This window comes from Sinocyclocheilus grahami, unplaced genomic scaffold, assembly GCF_001515645.1.
Source record: "Sinocyclocheilus grahami isolate Dianchi unplaced genomic scaffold, SAMN03320097.WGS_v1.1 scaffold265.1, whole genome shotgun sequence".
Classification (NCBI taxonomy): Eukaryota; Metazoa; Chordata; class Actinopteri; order Cypriniformes; family Cyprinidae; genus Sinocyclocheilus; species Sinocyclocheilus grahami.
Window position 1 is genome coordinate 63,032 of NW_015505444.1, and position 20,694 is coordinate 83,725.

The 20,694-nt window shown below is 35.9% G+C and overlaps 1 protein-coding gene across 3 annotated transcripts; it reads right to left on the reverse strand.

The window, feature by feature from the left end:
* Positions 1 to 2,980: 2,980 nt before the first annotated feature.
* Positions 2,981 to 20,598, reverse strand: st8sia5 (ST8 alpha-N-acetyl-neuraminide alpha-2,8-sialyltransferase 5). Of its 3 annotated transcripts, XM_016290918.1 has the most exons (9): positions 20,179 to 20,598; positions 15,190 to 15,297; positions 13,548 to 13,646; positions 8,184 to 8,276; positions 7,759 to 7,845; positions 7,455 to 7,599; positions 5,673 to 5,785; positions 5,490 to 5,582; positions 2,981 to 4,553 (listed from the first exon to the last, which is right to left on the reverse strand). In XM_016290918.1, the coding sequence occupies exons 1-9, from the start codon at positions 20,307 to 20,309 to the stop codon at positions 4,091 to 4,093; spliced, it is 1,332 nt and encodes a 443-aa protein (XP_016146404.1). In that variant the 5' UTR covers positions 20,310 to 20,598; the 3' UTR covers positions 2,981 to 4,090. The 3 variants fall into 3 exon arrangements, with proteins under 3 accessions (XP_016146404.1, XP_016146406.1, XP_016146407.1); XM_016290920.1 differs by lacking the exon at positions 13,548 to 13,646; XM_016290921.1 differs by lacking the exons at positions 13,548 to 13,646; positions 15,190 to 15,297.
* Between the last annotated feature and the right edge of the window lie 96 nt (positions 20,599 to 20,694).

Here is a 20,694-nt window from a genome sequence, read left to right on the forward strand (position 1 = left end):
CTGACCCTCCTGTTTGTGTCCAGTCTGATTTGTAAACCGGATCATTGAAAAGAACCGACTCAAATGAACGATTCGTTCTCTGATTCATATATACTGATACTGAGTAATGAATTTTAATTTTTAGGTGAACTATGCTGAGATTCATTACAAGGAAACTGAATATTTTTCAGATGCTGTAATGGTTAAATTATGCATTTAGAATAAATCCAGTGTCCATTTCACTGTAAAAATACATTTTCAAAGTAACAAAGAAATTACACCACTGAATTATAGAATGGAAGCTTGTAGAATGTTCCACCAATTAAAGGGGTCATATGATGCGATTTAAATTTGTCCTTTCTCTTTGGAGTGTTACAAGCTCTTGGTGCATAAAGAAGATCTGTAAAGTTGCAAAGACTAAAGTCTCAAATCCAAAGAGATATTCTTTATAAAAGTTAAGAGTCAACCACACCTACCTAAAACGGCTCGTTCTATCACGCCCCCACATGTCTACGTCACGATGTGGGAAGATTTGCATAACGCCGCCCAAATGTTCACGCAAAGAAAGAAGGCGTAACTTTTATTCTCACTGTAGTATTGTTGCCGCTGCCGCAATGTTGTGAAGACGCTGTGTGCTTCGTTGTGAATGTGAAACTACTTTGTTTGGTCTTCCAAAAGAGGACGATATCAACATATTGCATTTTCCCAAGCTTCCACCTTTCGGTGGCCGGTGGCCCGTCAAGTCATTGAGCTCCACCACTGCCGAGACAGTCATATCTGTCGAATTCAACGCGAGAGACCAGCTGAAGCGAGGAGGAGAGTAGAGGGAGTGGGAAGAATCTGTGTTTGCCATCAACAACTCAAGAGAGCAGAGCGCCGGCAAGATTGATGATCCCGTCCCTGAAAGTAACAAAAGATCTACCGCCCGTGAGAGCCTGTTTATGGGGCCTGATAGACTTGTCATTCTCTTAATAAACCCCACAGATATGTCAGCGGCAGCAGGAGTGCAGCCTGAGGTGGACCCACCCAGACACAGAGGAAGCTCCATCAACCCCAAACCCTTAAAATAAGCTCAGAGTGGCCAAATACACACAGAGAGGCAGCACTGGCTCTTCACATCTTAAAGCAAAGTAGATTTTTTTTAAGATTCTCAGGATCGATCCTTCAAACATGTTTATGTTGACCTGGATATACATTACGATCTGAAATCCAGAGATATTCTTTATAAAAGTTAAGAGTCAACCACGCCTACCTAAAACGGCTCGTTCTAACATGCCCCCACATGTCTACGTCACGATGTGGGAAGATTTGCATAACACCGCACAAATGTTCACGCAAAGAAAGGAGGTGTGACTTTTATTCTCGCTGTAGTATTGTTGCTGCCGCCGCCATGTTGTGGAGATGCAGTGTGTTTCATTGTGAAAGCGAAACTACTTTGTTTGGCCTTCCAAAAGAGGACGATATCCGCTTCGTCATGCCTAGAGCTGATCCGTGCTGGGCGCTGAGGAAACACATCAACTTCACGCTGTGGATCGCCGGATCGGCTTTCACCGTGGACGAGGCGGAGTCCAGCCCGGGGTCGTCACATGTGGTTGCCGCTCCTTCGTCGAATCTGCCGGGCGCACCGTTCTCAACCCCGCCGCCTCAGCTCACGCTAGCCCGGCCTCAGCGCACGCTAAGCCGCGGCTTCCGCTCACACTAGGCCGCCGTGTTTTTTGTTGTGAAAGCAAAACTACTTTGTTTGGTCTTCCTAAAGAGGACACGACTACAAATCAGTGGTTAAGTTGGATTTACAACACTGTTCCAGAACAGTTTAACCCAAAGGGGAGACTTAAATAAGAAAAATTTGCTTTAACATGTTTAACTCTGTAATATATATTTCTGATTTAACACGTATGCACTGTTGGGGTTGTAGAGAGAGAGAGAGAACCAAACAGAATAATCATGTTACTGACATCTAACTCCAAACTCCAAATTGAAGCATATAAGAGCAAAACCCACAAACTGAATGTTCTCTCTTCTTTCCTCAATTGTTTGTCAATCCGGTAACACTTTCTATGAAGCCTGTGTTTATAATACATTATAAGAGTTTTCTTAAGGCATTATAATTAATGCATAAAGCACTATAAAAAAGCTTAATAATATGTTGTATCATCTCCTAAATAATCATAACATTTATAATACATTATAATACTTACGCATTTGTGGTTATAACTTTTAAGAGTATGATTACGTATAACACACAATGAATACCATAATAAATCCACTTAAATTTATAATGGATAATCTTGACATTGTTTATTTAAGATCTGGACAGAATCGGTCTACATCTTGTGAGTGGTTAGGAGTGGTTGAGTGTTGTTTTGAGTGTTTTCTGTGAGGTTAATATTAATTTTGCTGTGAGCTAGTTTAGGATCAGTTGTAATACTTTCAAATGAAAAAATGCAATAAGGGCGTGGCCACTTGAGTGACAGGTGGATTGCCACCACCGTTGAGCTAGATGGGCGTGGTTTCAGCAACAAGCTCCCGCCTCTTTGCCTATTTTCGATTATCCGGGAGTGACGCGCGGTGACGCGCTACCAAGATGGCGACGGCCAGCTCCGCCCACTTTGATTCGTCTGGTCAGAGGAGAACTGGCCCCCCGACTGAGCCTGGTTTCTCCCAAGGTTTTTTCTCCATTCTGTCACCGATGGAGTTTTGGTTCCTTGCCGCTGTCGCCTCTGGCTTGCTTAGTTAGGGACACTTCATTTCCAGCGATATCGTTGACATGATTGCAAAGATACTATTTAAACTGAGCTGGATGTTGACATCACTGAATTCAATTATGAACTGTCTTTAACTGAAAAATTAGTGTTTACTATTGTCATTTTGCATTATTGACACTATTTTCCTAATCAATGCTGTTCAGTTGCTTTGTCACAATCTGTATTGTTAAAAGCGCTATATAAATAAAGGTGACTTGACTTGACTTTGAGCTTCAAAAACGCTCTTCAGGAACTTACGGGTGACGTCACGGACACGACGTCCATGTTTTTATACAGTCTATGATATACACACACGTGTAGGTTGACAGACTACATCATTCGTAGTTCTTTGGGAGTGGGGGGAGCTAGATTTTCACAACGAATTCAGCTATTAAAGGTGTAGTCTGTAATACTGACAGCTTGTGGCTGCAATGGGTACTGCAGTCCAAATTCTAAATACCGGAGAGATGCTGGACGCTCAGCGGGTTGCCAGATTGAGGACTCTCAACAAGAACGAGTGCAATTAACAATGGAAGGTGGCGAGTGAGTTGACGAGTTGATTTATCTGCGTTTTAATATTCCTCTGGTCATAGAGCTTTTCAGATGAATACCGAGGCTTTTTAGGTTGGGATCTGCGATCTCTGACCCAGTTCGTTTGCTGGCTTCCATTGCTACAACATGCTGTGTTTTCTGCCAACTGGCAATCCAGGGTGGTGAAATACTATTGGTTAAACTGGCGGTGGCTGGAATCACACAGACCAAAACAAAAACAGATATTCTGACACAGAACACACATTTCAAAGCTGTAGGCTGTTGGCTGTAGCATTTTCAGAGAAACACGTATGTGAACTTAGCATGTTTCCTAAATGTCTGCAAACATATTATGGTATTTTTATGCTTTAGTACAGTCAAAAAAATGACTGTACCTTTAAACATTATTATTTTAAAAATACGTTGAATTAATGCGAACAGATGGCTTCAGCAAAAGCATTTACCATCGATGAATAACCACAGAGTTCACAACAGGTCAGTCTTAAAAGGTTTATCATTAAAAAGTTTTTACTTCCAGAACTCATCTGTTGCGTTCTATTGCATTGTGCCTGGTTTGGCGCCTCCTCGCAAAGTTTAAAACGTGATATTTGCTCTGATACACAAATACGACACCATTACGGAAAATCACCAAACAGGAAACACATACCGTTTTGCAACTGTCCCGACACGATATTGAAAAAACACGTAGTAATAAAATGCCTGGCCTTTAAGGCAGCGTTTCGCGCACACGCACATAAGTCTGAGTTCCGTAGCGCCAGTGAATGGGAGGAGCTCTACAAAACGGACCAATCAGATTGCAGAGACGCTTGGACATTTCACCTGCAGGGGCCCGTGTGCACGTGCACGATGCCGCGAGCATGCATGTGCATGAAGTTGAAGATCTCATACGGCATGGCGTGGAAACCGGGGCGGGGCTTGACATTGTCATAGTAATGGTGTGTTATGAAGATTCCGGAGGGGTTCATGGGAAATGCCCAGAAGCCGTAGAGATGCACTTGTTCGCATAACTCCATGGCCGCGGTGACCAGCATCAGGCCGCTGCTGAGGCGTTTGGCGCGGACGCCCTGCACGGCCCAGAAGCGCTGCACATTCAGCAGGTACTGCGGGTGGAAGAAGAACACGCCACGGGCTGACTCGAAGTCATCCAGCATGTACTTCACGCGGAACGACACGTCTGTGTTCCGTGTGTTATAGAACGCCGGCAAAACCACTGAGGAGTTCTCGTAATGCCGCAGAACGTCGTAAAATGGCTTTCTCCATTTCTCCAACTTTTGAAACCTGGTCCAAATAGAGAGAGAAAACGAGTGTCTCAATGGTTGTGTTACAGGAATGCAAACTGTATGTACGCAAAATGATCCCATTAGCATTTATAGGTATTTCTGCATGAAGCAGACATTTATTAGATGGACCTGTAATAATAATAACAATAATTTTTATTATTGTTGTTGTTGTTTTTGTTCTTAATAATAATATAATTGAATATATTAATTAATATATGTTTATTATTATTCTATTCATATATGTATATTAAATTAATAATTCATAAATTAATTAATATTTTGCTTAAATAAAATGAAGCTTTTTAAAAATATTATTTATTACTTTTTAATTTGAATTTATTTTAAATTAAGCTTATTTGAACACATTTCCTCCTCAAACTCTTACTCTCATCTTTTTAAGTGGGAGAACTTGCACAATTGGTGGCTGACTAAATACTTTTTTGCCCCACTGTATATATTAATTAAATCATAAAGTATTTATATTTATCATGGTAATATTTGTTGTGCTACCTGTAAGTTATGCTGATTTATATACATAAAAAAAGTAAATAAATACATACATACATACATACAAATTACAGTAACATTTTTATATTAGAATAACAAGAATTATCAGGATGTAATCAGAATTAAAAAAAAAAAACACTAGGTAAAACTATCAGACACATTACTGTAGTGATCACTGAGGGTAAATATTGGCCAAAACTTAAAATTAATTAATTAATAAGAATGAATTAATTAATATTTTGCATACAGAAAATTAAGCCTTTTTAAATAATCATTTAATTTATATATATGTAAACATGGACATGCTTTTGTGAGATTCACCCAGACACTGGTATTTAAAATATGAGCAAATCCTGTTATGTTATCCTATATGAAATATTTTTATATATTTATATGTGTGTGTGTATGTGTGTGTGTGTGTGTGTACCTCTCAGTAATAATGCTGGGATTTACTGTAACAAGGTCAGTCTTAGATCCCACATCTTCACTGTACATATCTGAGATGGGAGGAATATTACATCTGAAAGAGAGATTTGACATGACGTTTAGCAGATCCCTCTATATATTCCCATGTTGTCTAAAGAGAGAAACACACACAACAGTATTTTACCGGAAGACAAAGTCAGCTGCATCAATCTCTCGTCCACATTTGCTTGTTTTGATGATGCCGCCGTTCCCGATGACGGCACATTTCTTAAACTGGGATTTGGAATAGGGCATGTCCTGCAGTCAGAGCAGAGAATATATTCAGAAACAGGACAGGAGCAACCCAAATGGGATTACAGGGATGATTGCTTGGAGATGGTTGCTTGGCAACTGTTGCAGGCATAGGGTTTCTAGGGTGTGATCACTGCAGAGGTTGCTAGGTAACGCCTGTCTTGATACTTAAGGAAAAGGATGCTTGATTGGTAATGTTCGTCAGGGTGTGTCTGCTTCATGTGAGAGATTCAGCTGAAAAAAAATTCTGTGTTTGTGTGTGTGTTTGTATAAACAGATCTCAGCATATATGCAGATATCAGTTCACCCATTTTGATTTACTTTCTTTTCCACCGCAGTCAAGCCATTCTTATGGAATCTACTGAGGATTCCTACTGGAATTTTGTTAGAATTTGGAATAAATCCTAATTGAATCACATAATAAGACTCTTATGTGAATCATATAAATTAACTAATATTATTCTCTTCTGATAGAAGATAATATGTCATGTTTATTCAGAACTTGGTAACACTACACTTAAAGCCTTTGTATATAATGCATTATAAAAATATTTTTAATGCATTAATTATGCCTTGTAATGCACCTTATAATGCATTATATGATTTCATTACTGTAACCACAGTTATAATACATTACAATACGTATCTATTCATTGCTACACAGACAATATAAATATAATACATATATAATTTGGCCTCAATCATATAATATCATATCATATAATGCAGGATATTTTAATTACATCTTATTCAGAAATCTGCTTTTTTAAAATTGGGATAATCTATAATATTGGAAAAATCTTGAAAAAACAATTTCTACTAAAAAAGAATGTAATATAATATCATATCATATAATGCAGGATATTTTAATTACAATTTATTCAGAAATCTGCTTTTTAAAAATTGGGATAATCTATAATATTGGAATAATCTCGAAAAAAAACAATTTCTACTAAAAAATAATATAATATAATATAATTTGACATCAAACCTAAAAAATCAAATAAGAATCGTATGTGAATCAAATGGATTAACTAACATTTCTAAAGGTCTAGAATATTATGATAGAATATTGTCAATTTTAATTAGAATTTATTCGGAAATCTACTTCTATTATATTGAAATAATGTATTGCTAAAAAAAAAGGGAATATTTAATGGCGCTATAAAAGTTTATCCTAAAAGATTTCCTTTTTGATTCCTTTATGGGCATTTTATCCTCTCAGAATTATATGTTCTAAACAATTCTATACAGCAAAATCCCCAGAGTTAAATCAACTCTGCTCAGAGTACATATTGTCCCAATCTACAGAGTGTTAAAGTAACACTGAAGCCGAGTTACCACTGTTGAGGATTATGTGATACGTTTTCATGTCTAAAAGCCTGAGCAGAAGTTGTTCATCTTCAGCATTGTTAACAGCGGGTTTTCTTTACTAATGCTTTGCTTAATTATCCCATTAACTTTAACTCGGCTTCAGTGTTACTTTAACACTCTGTAGATTGGGACAATATGTACTCGGAGCAGAGCTGATTTAACTCTGGGGATTTTAAAGGAATCTATTTAGAAAGTTCTAAATGATGATGCAATTCCAAAAGGAATCATCTGTGCTTTTTCATCTGCTCTTCTAAACTCGTGTAGTCAAAGACCAGTGCTTTAAGCATGATTTGACACTCACATCAGGGAACATTTTAAAGATCTCCGGGCTGATGTGCAAGATTCCACTCGTATCCACCTCATAACGCAGTTTGCTGCCCGAGGGAGTGTTTCTCTTTGTGGAAAACAGGAAGGAGGGGGCATTGCAGCAACGGGACAGAGACGTTCTATTGGACAGGGGGAGAGATGACATCATCGCTTCGTTACAACAAAAGAATCCTATTGGATATCGAAAGAGATGACATCATTCCTTTGTTTCAAAAAGAAATCCCATTAAGACTGTGCTGAAGTTGGGAGATAAAAGAGAAAAATGTTGATGTACTCACCTGAAGTTCTCCGCCTGCTCCTTGTTTTGCTCCCACTTACACACCTGCAGGTTCCTCCATCGCTCAAACAGCTCTGATGTCTTCACCCTAAAACACACATGCACACATGAAGTCAGTTAAATAAGAGAAAAACAGCAGCAGTCACAGCTTCAAGTAGGTTTGCTTATTTAAAGGGGTCATCGGATGCTACATGCACAAGTTGTTTAAAGAATTATATCAACTTGTGGAAAATGGGCATCATATGACCCCTTTAAAGCCTCCAAAGAAAGGAGTGGAAAGGAGGTGTTCTTGCTCAGATGTTGTATTTCTTTAAATAGATGCTCTTTTTACAGGTTTTGTCCTTCGAGACGAGACATTCAGCAGGAAATCTGGCTCCCGCTGGAATGCTTGCTCTGTATGTACAGACATCCGAGAGAGAAACTTACATGGTCAGTACTTTCACATCTGTGATTTCTTGCCGTAGTTCCTTGCAGGAAGTGGAGTTGAACTCCAAAGAGCCATCGGGGCGTTCCAGATACCTGCCAGAAAACACGGAGTCAGACACGAGTCCTCTGATCACACGCACACACACACACACACACACACACACACACACACACACACACTGCAGGAACAACCTGAGATTCCACCATGAAGAACCTAACTGAAGATCCTGACCTTTCTCGCTGCATGTGTCATGTCAAACAATCCTGAAGAAACGCCAATGGATTTCTGTCACAACTTGGAACCAAATCGAATAGAATCAAACAAGAATCCCCCCCCCTCCCTCCCCCAATGTCAATGACAATATCTGAAGAGTTCACGATATTTCTGGTACTTCTCTAGTAATGACAAAGCTGCTCAATAAAGCCTTTTTTTATTCTTTAACAGAAACTAGGAGTGGCAGTTTAAAATAATTTAATTAAATACATTCAAACATTTATCCAGTATATATGTTACAATTAGATTTATAACAATATTTAATTACAATTAAATATATTTCAATATTAAAATAATTAAATATTAAATAATTAAATCGCAAAATTCCAATAACTGAATGTTCTTCAGGGTCTACAGTGAATTTACACGATTTAAAATTTAATGTAAATTACATATATATTCTTTACGAATAGCAATTTCTACATGAATATTTTAGTTTAAAATAACTCTGAATATATTTATTAATTTATTTATTATTAAAACTGACCAACATTTACTTTTCTAATCTTTTTGTGATATTTTAAATATTATATTTTTATAATTACATAAACACTAACAAATAGCCATTTCAATCTGATAAAATATCTTTGAGTTTAATATAACTAAAAAACATATTTCTTGTTAAAAAGTAAACAAATAAATTATTCATTCATACATTCGTTCATTAAAATTACAATTTATAATATTTTAGTAATGTCCATGACCTTTCCAGGTGTAGAAATTTTAAAATTCCCTTGTATATTCAGGTTTTCCAAGAGAATTGTGGTTCTTAAATAAAAATGATAGTTGTTCAGTTTATTTGAAAGCATATTTAGTCTTGATTTTAATCCTTTTAAGCCTTTTTATGGCCCCTTTGGAGCAGTGCTTAGGCCACCAGATTGAGAATCACTGGGTTAAAGCATAAAACGGCCTATTTGTGCCATGCGTGGTGTACTGAACCTATTTAGCACCACAGTCTTCTGCAATATAGTCTTTTGAGAAGCAACAGTGAACTACCCACTCGCGGTTTGACTCTCGTGAGCAGAAATGCTTACACACTCCCTAAGTGCAGTGTGAAACAGGATTCTTGTTTGATTTCATTTGCACTGGTTCCCAATTATAATAGGAATTCCACCTGAGGATTGTTGACAAGCCACTTTGAAGACTCGTTCATTCTGTTACGCATTCAGCTTAAAACGGGTTTGAATGGATGAAATGGGAATCCTCACCTTGGTTGTGAAACACAAATACAGAAAACATGCATTACAAACATGGACTAAATGAATGAACTGTAAAATAGGAGCAAGTGTATAGACTGCATCAGGAAGTGTTTTTCTCATTATTTGTCTCTGTTTGCCGTTTTCAGTCTTGCCTCGGGCACCGTGTCTATGAAAACATGCTCAGTGCTTCATGTTTTTATTTTAATGGGCTTTAAATGGACTTTAATGGTGGACGGTCTGCTACTGTAAATGAAATCAGAGCCAAAATGGCTGCTAACAGCCCTCGCAAAGCCAAAGGCCTCCTGTATATCTATCTTCCACCATGCTAATGGGTGCTATTACAGCAGAATAAAATGGGTTTAACACACACAGTGTTTTATGTAAAAGGGTATACAAGCACCACACCATTTTTTTAAATGTTCTTCTTTGTTATATAATAACATGATTTAAATTATACTTTCCATCCTAACAGCTTTGTACAGTAACAAAAATCTTTCTTAACCGTTTACCGTCTTAAGCTTGTGTCTTATAGCATTAGCCAGGCATATGATCAGCTAACGACAAAAAAGAAGGAAAACATGCCTCACATTCAATATGACTATATAATAAGAAGAAGAAGAAGAAGAAGAAGAAATTATATTATATTATAATAATTTTTATTATTTTTGACCTTTTATTATTTTAAATACTAATAACTGTTATTATATTATTATAAATGTTTTATTATTTTAATTTTATTATTATTATATTATTATATAATAATAATCTTATTTGTCTTATTATATTAGTCATTTGTTTTATCTTATTATATTTACATTTTATTATTGTTAATTATTGTTATTATTTAAGTGTTAATATTAGTATTTTATAATATAAATATTATTCAATATATTTTTATTTATATGTTATTATTTTATTATTATTCTATCAACTAGTATTACAACAATACTATTGTATTGTACAATAGAAAGCTGAGTATTATTATTATTATTTTTTTTTTTATTTAAAATACTTTTATTTTATTATTATTTAAATATTATTATTTTGTTGTATTATTTTTTACTTCATTATTATTGCAATAATACTACTGTACTATATATTATTATTGTTATGTCAAAAACATTAATTTCCTTTTTATTTGAATTGTATTATTATTCTTATTATTTTATAATAATAATAAAAACAACAATTATTCAAAATATTTTTATTTTATTATTTTTTAAATATTTGCAATAATTGCAATAATTTATTTGTAACATAAAAATCTGAGCATTTCATAATAATAATAATAAATAAGATGCTGTTTAGGGGTTTTGGAGCAAAGCTATTAACTTCACACAGCTTATGGTGGGTAAATGTGAGCTAATTAATTAAAAGAATGGTTTGTAATGAAGAGCAATGACAAAAAAGAGAGAGAAACAAAGTGAAGGAGCATGAAAAACAAGGCAGAAGAAAAAGAATGAAACATTTAGCGATTCCATACATCTCTGACTGGAGTAACGTCATGACATGTGACTGTGCTGTAGCCTGAAGAGGTGCACACTGGGTAATCATGAGCGCTCTTTATGTGTGATCAGTCTAACACCCCCGACGACACATTACAATCTTCTGTGATCATTTAAATGAAAAGAAGAACCGTAAAAGACAAAAAAAAAAATTCTGGTCAAAGAGAGGCGGTGCAATGTACAAGCGGGAATCCAGTCGCATGACACACACGCATACACATACGCACACTCCACTACACAAACCGTTTGCGTGCACTCACACACACACACAGACACACACATACACTCAAGTGTGCTCATGACACACACAGGTGGGGTGTGGAGGGGTTTAAGAAATGCACGATGGGACACAGAAACAGGGACCCATGACATCCAGAGGAACACAAGGGAAGCCTCCCAACCTCAGGGAGCTGGGAAAAGGGTGATGGGGGTCAAAGGTCAAAGGTTGAGGGTGGATGGAAGGTTGCAGACAACATGCACAAACGGTTTAATGGGCTTTAAATGGACTTTAATGGTGGACGGTCTGCTACTGTAAATGAAATCAGAGCCAAAATGGCTGCTAACAGCCCTCGCAAAGCCAAAGGCCTCCTGTATATCTATCTTCCACCATGCTAATGGGTGCTATTACAGCAGAATAAAATGGGTTTAACACACACAGTGTTTTATGTAAAAGGGTATACAAGCACCACACCATTTTTTTAAATGTTCTTCTTTGTTATATAATAACATGATTTAAATTATACTTTCCATCCTAACAGCTTTGTACAGTAACAAAAATCTTTCTTAACCGTTTACCGTCTTAAGCTTGTGTCTTATAGCATTAGCCAGGCATATGATCAGCTAACGACAAAAAAGAAGGAAAACATGCCTCACATTCAATATGACTATATAATAAGAAGAAGAAGAAGAAGAAGAAGAAATTATATTATATTATAATAATTTTTATTATTTTTGACCTTTTATTATTTTAAATACTAATAACTGTTATTATATTATTATAAATGTTTTATTATTTTAATTTTATTATTATTATATTATTATATAATAATAATCTTATTTGTCTTATTATATTAGTCATTTGTTTTATCTTATTATATTTACATTTTATTATTGTTAATTATTGTTATTATTTAAGTGTTAATATTAGTATTTTATAATATAAATATTATTCAATATATTTTTATTTATATGTTATTATTTTATTATTATTCTATCAACTAGTATTACAACAATACTATTGTATTGTACAATAGAAAGCTGAGTATTATTATTATTATTTTTTTTTTTATTTAAAATACTTTTATTTTATTATTATTTAAATATTATTATTTTGTTGTATTATTTTTTACTTCATTATTATTGCAATAATACTACTGTACTATATATTATTATTGTTATGTCAAAAACATTAATTTCCTTTTTATTTGAATTGTATTATTATTCTTATTATTTTATAATAATAATAAAAACAACAATTATTCAAAATATTTTTATTTTATTATTTTTTAAATATTTGCAATAATTGCAATAATTTATTTGTAACATAAAAATCTGAGCATTTCATAATAATAATAATAAATAAGATGCTGTTTAGGGGTTTTGGAGCAAAGCTATTAACTTCACACAGCTTATGGTGGGTAAATGTGAGCTAATTAATTAAAAGAATGGTTTGTAATGAAGAGCAATGACAAAAAAGAAAGAAACAAAGTGAAGGAGCGTGAAAAAAAGTGAAACACATTTAGCGATTCCATACATCTCTGACTGGAGTAACGTCATGACATGTGACTGTGCTGTAGCCTGAAGAGGTGCACACTGGGTAATCATGAGCGCTCTTTATGTGTGATCAGTCTAACACCCCCGACGACACATTACAATCTTCTGTGATCATTTAAATGAAAAGAAGAACCGTAAAAGACAAAAAAAAAATTCTGGTCAAAGAGAGGCGGTGCAATGTACAAGCGGGAATCCAGTCGCATGACACACACGCATACACATACGCACACTCCACTACACAAACCGTTTGCGTGCACTCACACACACACACATACACTCAAGTGTGCTCATGACACACACAGGTGGGGTGTGGAGGGGTTTAAGAAATGCACGATGGGACACAGAAACAGGGACCCATGACATCCAGAGGAACACAAGGGAAGCCTCCCAACCTCAGGGAGCTGGGAAAAGGGTGATGGGGGTCAAAGGTCAAAGGTTGAGGGTGGATGGAAGGTTGCAGACAACATGCACAAACGGAGCGGCGGTGCGCTGGGCACTGAGCATGAGCAGTCGGACCCTCTCAGACCAGATGGAAAAGACGAAGAGACATCCTCAAGGGGGGGACGGAAGGTTGGCAAGAAGGTGAACTGGAGATGCCATCAGTGTGGCCTACCTTTTCTTTTCTTTTTTTTTCTTCTGAATATCAGCTAGGCAGGGCGTGATAACTACGGAGCTCTGAGCCTCAGAATGCTGAAAATTCTGACGGACACATCTGTCAAGATGCATACAAGTGGATTAGGTTTAGAGTTCAATGACCCTTCAGTTCCTGTCCCAGTACTGACAACCACAAAAGAGCACAAGAGCAGGGTTCCCCAATGTAAAAATCCCATTCGTCTCCTCCATACAACATCATATAAATTATAATATAATTCAAATATCATTTATACACATTTATAGATATAATTCAAATATAATTGATATAAATTATGTACATAATATATTATTTTTATAACCTATAATATTTAATACATTTTATTTAATAAAGTTTGCATATTTTAATTTTGCAATAAACTTCAAAAATATAGTAGTTTCTACCTAAAATCAATAGTTAATTGGTTTATATTGGTTTATATACATTGCAATGCTTTCTGAGATAAATAGTTCATTCAAGTACGGTGGCTTTGTTCAGAAAAGCATGCTAATTTTACAATTTTGGCGCACATATAATGTGCAATTAAAATGCAAATTACAACAATAATACAACATTATTATTTATATATTTTTGAATGTTTAGCAATATAATGTTTACATATTTGAATGTTGCAATAAATTGAAAACATAGTATTTTCACCTAAAATCAATTATTAGGAGTTCATTCCCATTTAAGTACAGCGGCTTTGTTCAGAAAAGCATGCTAAATGTACTTTTCATTGTGCATATAACATGCTATAAAGCAAACTGCATGGGAAAATGTATTTCTACACAAAACTGAATTAAAATGCAAAATAACCCCAATAGTTTCCAGCATAATTGAATGTAACTTGCTAAATTTAACATGCAATGCAACAAAATCAAACTTAGTGATACAAATTAGCATGCTACTTTTTGAAATGTAAAGAGAAAATATTTGCCAATAGGGTTAGAAAATAAAACTTAAAGGGAAAACAATATTATTTTTCTTGCCCCATTAGCAGCTATTTGTTCTTGTTTTAAGCATAAACTCACTTAATTTTGACAGATTTTTCAGAAAGCAAGACTTCATATCTTAAGCCGTCGTATTTCTCAAGTAAATGTATCTTGATTTAAGAATGCTTAGATATTTGTGCTGGAAAACAAGACAAAAATACTGTATAAGAAAATATGAATAGAAATGATTTCACTTACTATTTTTAACCCCCCAAAAAAGTGCTAGAATACAGTGTATATTGTACAGTATGCAGTGAGATAGTATTCCACTGTAATCAAAACCACACACTTATAAAAAAAGAACTTCTCAGATTTTCAAACTTTCTTCAAATTTTTTTGTTTCATATCAAAATGTAATGTTTTTGGAGAAAGCGAATGGGAAAATACGTCCTGAAGCGATCATCGCTGTGCTTAATTTCACCTTTTAACCTGGAAATCTAACAGTGAAACTCGAATCAGTCCTGGTTTTAGATGCCACAGCTGTTTATTTCTGCTCGTCTGATTGGCTGATGGGATTGGATGTGTCTCCAGTCCAGACATGCAAGCGGCTGATCATTGTCTATGTGGCATTCTCTCTCACTGTCTCTCTAGAGTGTTGGTGGTGTTGTTGAGAGGTTGCTGGTTTGTACCTTTTCCTCCCATTTCTGGCCGGCTTCATCCCTCCTTCATCGGGGTAACTAATGAGCCCGCTCCAGTTGCCCACCTCCTCTCCTTTGAGGCGGGAAAACTGTTGCCCACTAGTGAGAAAATGAGGCAGGTCGTTTAAGGTTTCATGTATTTGTTCAAGGCAGCAGAAAATGTCAAACACACACTGATTTGTAAAAGTTTTTCATTGGTTTGGTTTAATCAAAGAATGTAAAAACTGGTGTATGATGTCAGGAGTGTCACTGATAATCTTCATGACAAAGAAGCAATCCAGAACATCAAATACCATCAGATCAGCTGCAGTTCACAAGTACAGTGTCGCCGAAAGTTTTTAGACACTTCAAAAAGCCTCTGTGTCATTGCATCAGATGACAAAAATATCAAACCAAGTGGAATCTGCTTTTCTCGCGACATTTTTCTGAGCCATTTTTGCTATTAATTAATCAAGTCTGCTTGTCCTTATTTTCCTTAAATGAAAGATCAACTGGTTTGTTATTTTGTTATCTAATGCAAAGACATTCATACGTTTTGAAGTGTGACTCAAACCTTGAAAAAAACAACAATAAGTGTTACAATAAATAAAGTCACAATAAATTATGGAAAACAATGAATAGAGAGTGATGATTTATATACACTAGCATTAATAAGATGTTTTTGAAAGAAGTCTCTTCTGCTCACCAAGGCTGCATTTATTACAGTAAGCTACAGTAAAAACGGCAATATTGTAAAATATTATTAGAATTTAAAATATCTGGTTTCTGATTGATTATATGTTAAAATGTAATGTATTCCTGTGATCAAAGCTGGATTTCCAGCATCATTACTCCAGTCTTCAGTGTCACATGATCTTCAGAAATCATTCTAAAATGCTGATTTGCTGCTCAAGAAACATTTCTGATTATTATCAATGCTGACATCAGTTGTACTGCTTCATATTTTTGTGGAAATGGTGATTTTTGTTTTCTTTGATCAACAGAAAATTCAAAAGAACAGTATTTCTTTGGAAATATATATCTGTATCTTTTGTCTTTACTGTCATTTTTGATCAATTTAATTCATTCATCATACTGACCCCAGACTTTTGAACGCTAGTGTATATAGTATTTAAAACTGAGGACAGATGTTGAACATCTTATTTTGCACATTTCTAGATAGTAATCTCACTGGTGCTCATTTTGTCTTCAGTGCATTTTGGATTAAAACACTGGCAAAATCTAAAAAGGGGGATTGCAATAATCCAGATTATTTACAGGCGTTTTGGGAGATAAGACATTGACGTCTTAAAACATATTGTAAAAGCATTATAAAAAGATGAATATGTAACTACACTCTCAGAAAAAAGGTACAAAAGCTGTCACTGGGGTGGTACCTTTTCAAAAGGTACACTTTTGTACCTTTTAGGTTCTAATATGTACACTTTAGGTACTAATATGTACCTTTATGGTACCAATATGGACTCTAGGTACAAAGGTACCACCCCTGAGAGTGTAGGATTAAAAAAAACTTGCATTAGTATATGTATTAGAACAAAATTTACAAATTTGACTAAACCGATGTTCAGCATTTTATTGGAAAAAAAAAATACTGGAAACATTTTTTTTGGTCCAATAGCATGCAAAATTGTTTCAAAGCTTACAGAACTCTGATTTCATGAAGTCTTTCAGATGAATTCTGGCGTGTACCTGAGCTGCAATAAAAATGTGTTTGTCACTGCTTTAATGTGAGGTGTAAATATCAAAATAACTTCTAAATGTCACATGCTCACACACACGCAAGGACTGTGTTTGCTATATGAACTTTATCACTCAGATGTTGCTCATTCATAGAATGCAAGACTTAATTGTGTGCCCAATCAAGTTTCATTTAAGTGTCTCAGGTGTTTCTCCTAAAAATTCTGAAGAAAATGTGAGTGGTGCTCAGGACTGGCTAAATATTTCTATAGTCTCTCAAATTACATAAAATTGTTTTACTTTTACAATACATAAAAAGGCACGGTAGAAAGAATTGTGTGTTACATGTCATTAAAACAGGCTTTCAAATAATCCTAATTTGGCCATTTAGCAATAAATTCTAATAAACCTCCACCTCAGATTCAATGTTTCGAATGTTTTTCCAATATTTCGAGCATCGCGAACAGTGAGCTTGCTCTGCCTGTACAGTATTTTCTCTACTGATGCATCTGTTCTCTCCTCTTTGTGTCTGTTTTTATTGCGTCCAGTCTCTGGCCTCTGTTAACATCGTGTTTACAGAAGCAATATTTATATTGCATTGTGATTGGGTTTTCACTGCCCAATACAGAATTTGTCCCTGCATGCGTCAACCCACCGGGAAAACGCCCTATATGCCAGATGGCCAAACAGCATTTGCCTTGGCAAACACCAGAAAAAAAAGAACGCAAAACCCATAGCCTTTATCTTGGTCTTTGGGCAGAAATGTTTCATATTTAGACCATTGATTGGTTATAAAGAAAAAAATAAAGAAAAGATGGTTATAAATGGAAAGAATTACATGTTACATGTCATTATAACACAAAAGGTGCTTTCAAATTATCATAATTTGCAGTTCATTTAGTGATGATTCAGTAACCACTCTGAAGAACGGTTTTAAACAATTCATTAAAAGATCCGACTCATACAGTATGAGTGGCGTGTTTATAATTTACTAAAACGAATCGGTTCATAAGAGTCTGTTGTTTATTAATCAGATTATACTATTTGCACTGAATGTTTTCTAATCAAGATAGTTTGGGACGCGCAATTAATTTAAAATAAAGACTTGTTTTCTTACCGTTATCTTGAATGGTATTTTTACCCCAACACATTCATGATCTCAACTCGAATGAATTAGTATTTCTTTTTAGAATTTTGGGCGTCTGCCGTAAACAGACGCAGTAAACGCTGACTGAGTAGTAACAATGCGCATGCGCAAGTACTCGATAGCACGAAGCACCTTCCATATTTTTCTTTCACATCTGCCTTATTTTGTGGTCAAAACAAGAGGCATATTCAGTATTCTGTATTCAAAAGTACAGATATTATGAAAAATATATTTGTTTATTTCCATATTTTTCTTTCACATCTGCCTTATTTTGTGGTCAAAACAAGAGGCATATTCAGTATTCTGTATTCAAACAAAGTACAGATATTATGAAAAATATATTTGTTTAATTTTTTTTTATTCTGAATATGTAAAGCATGGTGGCATGACTCACCACAATACTATGTGGTTCTAAAACAGCAGAAACCATCATAGACGTTCTAATGGTTCTAAATACCATTATAAACATTACAAATCATCAACTGTTGACCATTAAAACCATTATCTGTCGTGTGTTTGGCCATCCTATTAGAATTTAGAGGTATTGCCACCAATAGAAGGTGACAAATACCAGCAGAGACCCACAAGGACCATTACAGTTTCCAAACCAACACAAATCCCATTATAACCATTAAAAGCATTACAAATTCTATGAGGGTTGCTATTATTTTTTTCTGCAGGGATGGTTGTCAGGGCATTTCTATGCGGTTGCTAAGGTGTTCTGAATAGTTGCTAGGGATTTTGTTTAGATGGTTGTCAGGTTGTTGTTTGCTTATTGATCCAAGTCAAAGGAGCACCTCATTTATAATACGCCTTTTTATGGCTTGATACCCTATTCAAGTTTATGGGCTTTAGGAACTTTTGTTATTCTTCGTCATGCAGGGTTTGAGATTTGGTCAAATCCTTAACTGGAAATATAGCTATTACCATTTGTCCATTTATCAGTAGCAAATAGCATTTGCCTTGGCAAACACCACTAAAAATATAGCATAACCCAGAAATATTAGCCTTGGGAGATAAAAGTTTTATATTGAGACTATTGCTTGGTTTTTGAGTTCAACTGATTGGTTTTGAGTTCATTTTCACAATGGGTTCTTAGGAAATCTGAGCTTAGTTTTTCATTCGCTGTTCTGAAACATTAAGGAAAAGTTTTTTTGTCAAAAGAAAATCTGAGAATTAGAAGACTGAAAAGTCTCCATTTGGTGTCCATTTACTCTCATTGCTGGGTTTGAAGCTGCAGTTAGAGCCAAAAGCACTCACCCACCCCTACACTTGTTTCTCTCCACTTCAGCAGAATAGATACGGGGTACAGAACAGCATTCATGCAATCCGTAGCCGTCAGCCTCTGATGTCATGAATCCTGAGTGTGTGCGAGACGCAAGAGGGGGGTTCAGGTGGGAGTGTGAGAATGCTCTATGCTCTAATTCAGCATATGGGCATCTGCTGGGACGCAGGAACCATAATGCACTGGGGGCGCTTCTTACGTGAGACGCCATTTTACATTGACAAACACACACACACACACACACACTCAAACACCCTCGCAATGCTGAGCCATCTCACTCTGCTTACCTCCGTTCCCGAAAAAACTAAAATGATTCACCTTCTTCCGGGGACTTATTCTCGGTATGATGTCATTTTGATGCAAGTGGCCCCAAAAAAGGCATGAAGTCCGGATCTTGCGAAACACCACCATGACTTAAATGCATAATTAATTTCTAGTGCTTGAATCTATGTGCTCATGCAAAGAAGGCTACATCACAGTCTTCCAGTTTTTCTTCACAGCCTATAGACACAATTGCATATGATACAATTCTGCAATATATGGCTTTTTGCTGTCACACACACACACAGGTTTACGCAAGATGTATGAGCTGTTTAAAGGGCTGAAGGTAGAAAAAACAAATCAAGACGAGAAAAATAAACACAGGGGAAGAAGAAAACAGACTTAAGCATCTCGCTGCATAGACAGTCATTCAGGGGACTGTGTATGGCATGATTTAATGGAGCTTAAGTTTAAAAGAGATTTTAGAGCCATATGGGTGCAATTAAACATGACTAAGATTAATTGCTGAAGACTATTTTGCACATGCCCTCATAGAACATAGCATTTTTTTTTTTGCATTATGCACTATTAAATAAATTAATCACCTTACCTTTTAACGTAGTTCTTGCCATAGAGGATTTGCTGCAATAAGGTGACCAGTCCAAAAGCACATATGAAAATAAAACACAAGGATCTGTTTCCTAACAGATCTCTACTAGCTGTCGGATCTGAGTAGCCCATCCTTCAGAAGAGAAACCCACGGTCGCGTTTGCCCTACAGAAGACGCACTGAGTCACACCCGCGCGTGTTTACCGTCCTCACGGGCACCGATGCGCTCTCGGTCTCCATAGCAGCTGCCTTTCGCTTCAGTGTCGCGTTTGAGCAACCTGCCCGTGAGTATGTCAGTTAAAGCGAGAGTACAACTGCCCAATGAGGTCAATCGTCTATTTGTGGACGTGTAGTAAATCTCGCATAACCTGCAGTACGCGACGCTCCTGCAGAAAGCGCGTCTCAAATGCGGAGAGCGCGTAGTTTGTGACGCGCTCCTCTCCCTCTCATCAGCACCAGCAGCGCGGCAGGGAGGGACCGCAGACTCGGGCTGGTATCAAACCAATAATGAAAGCAT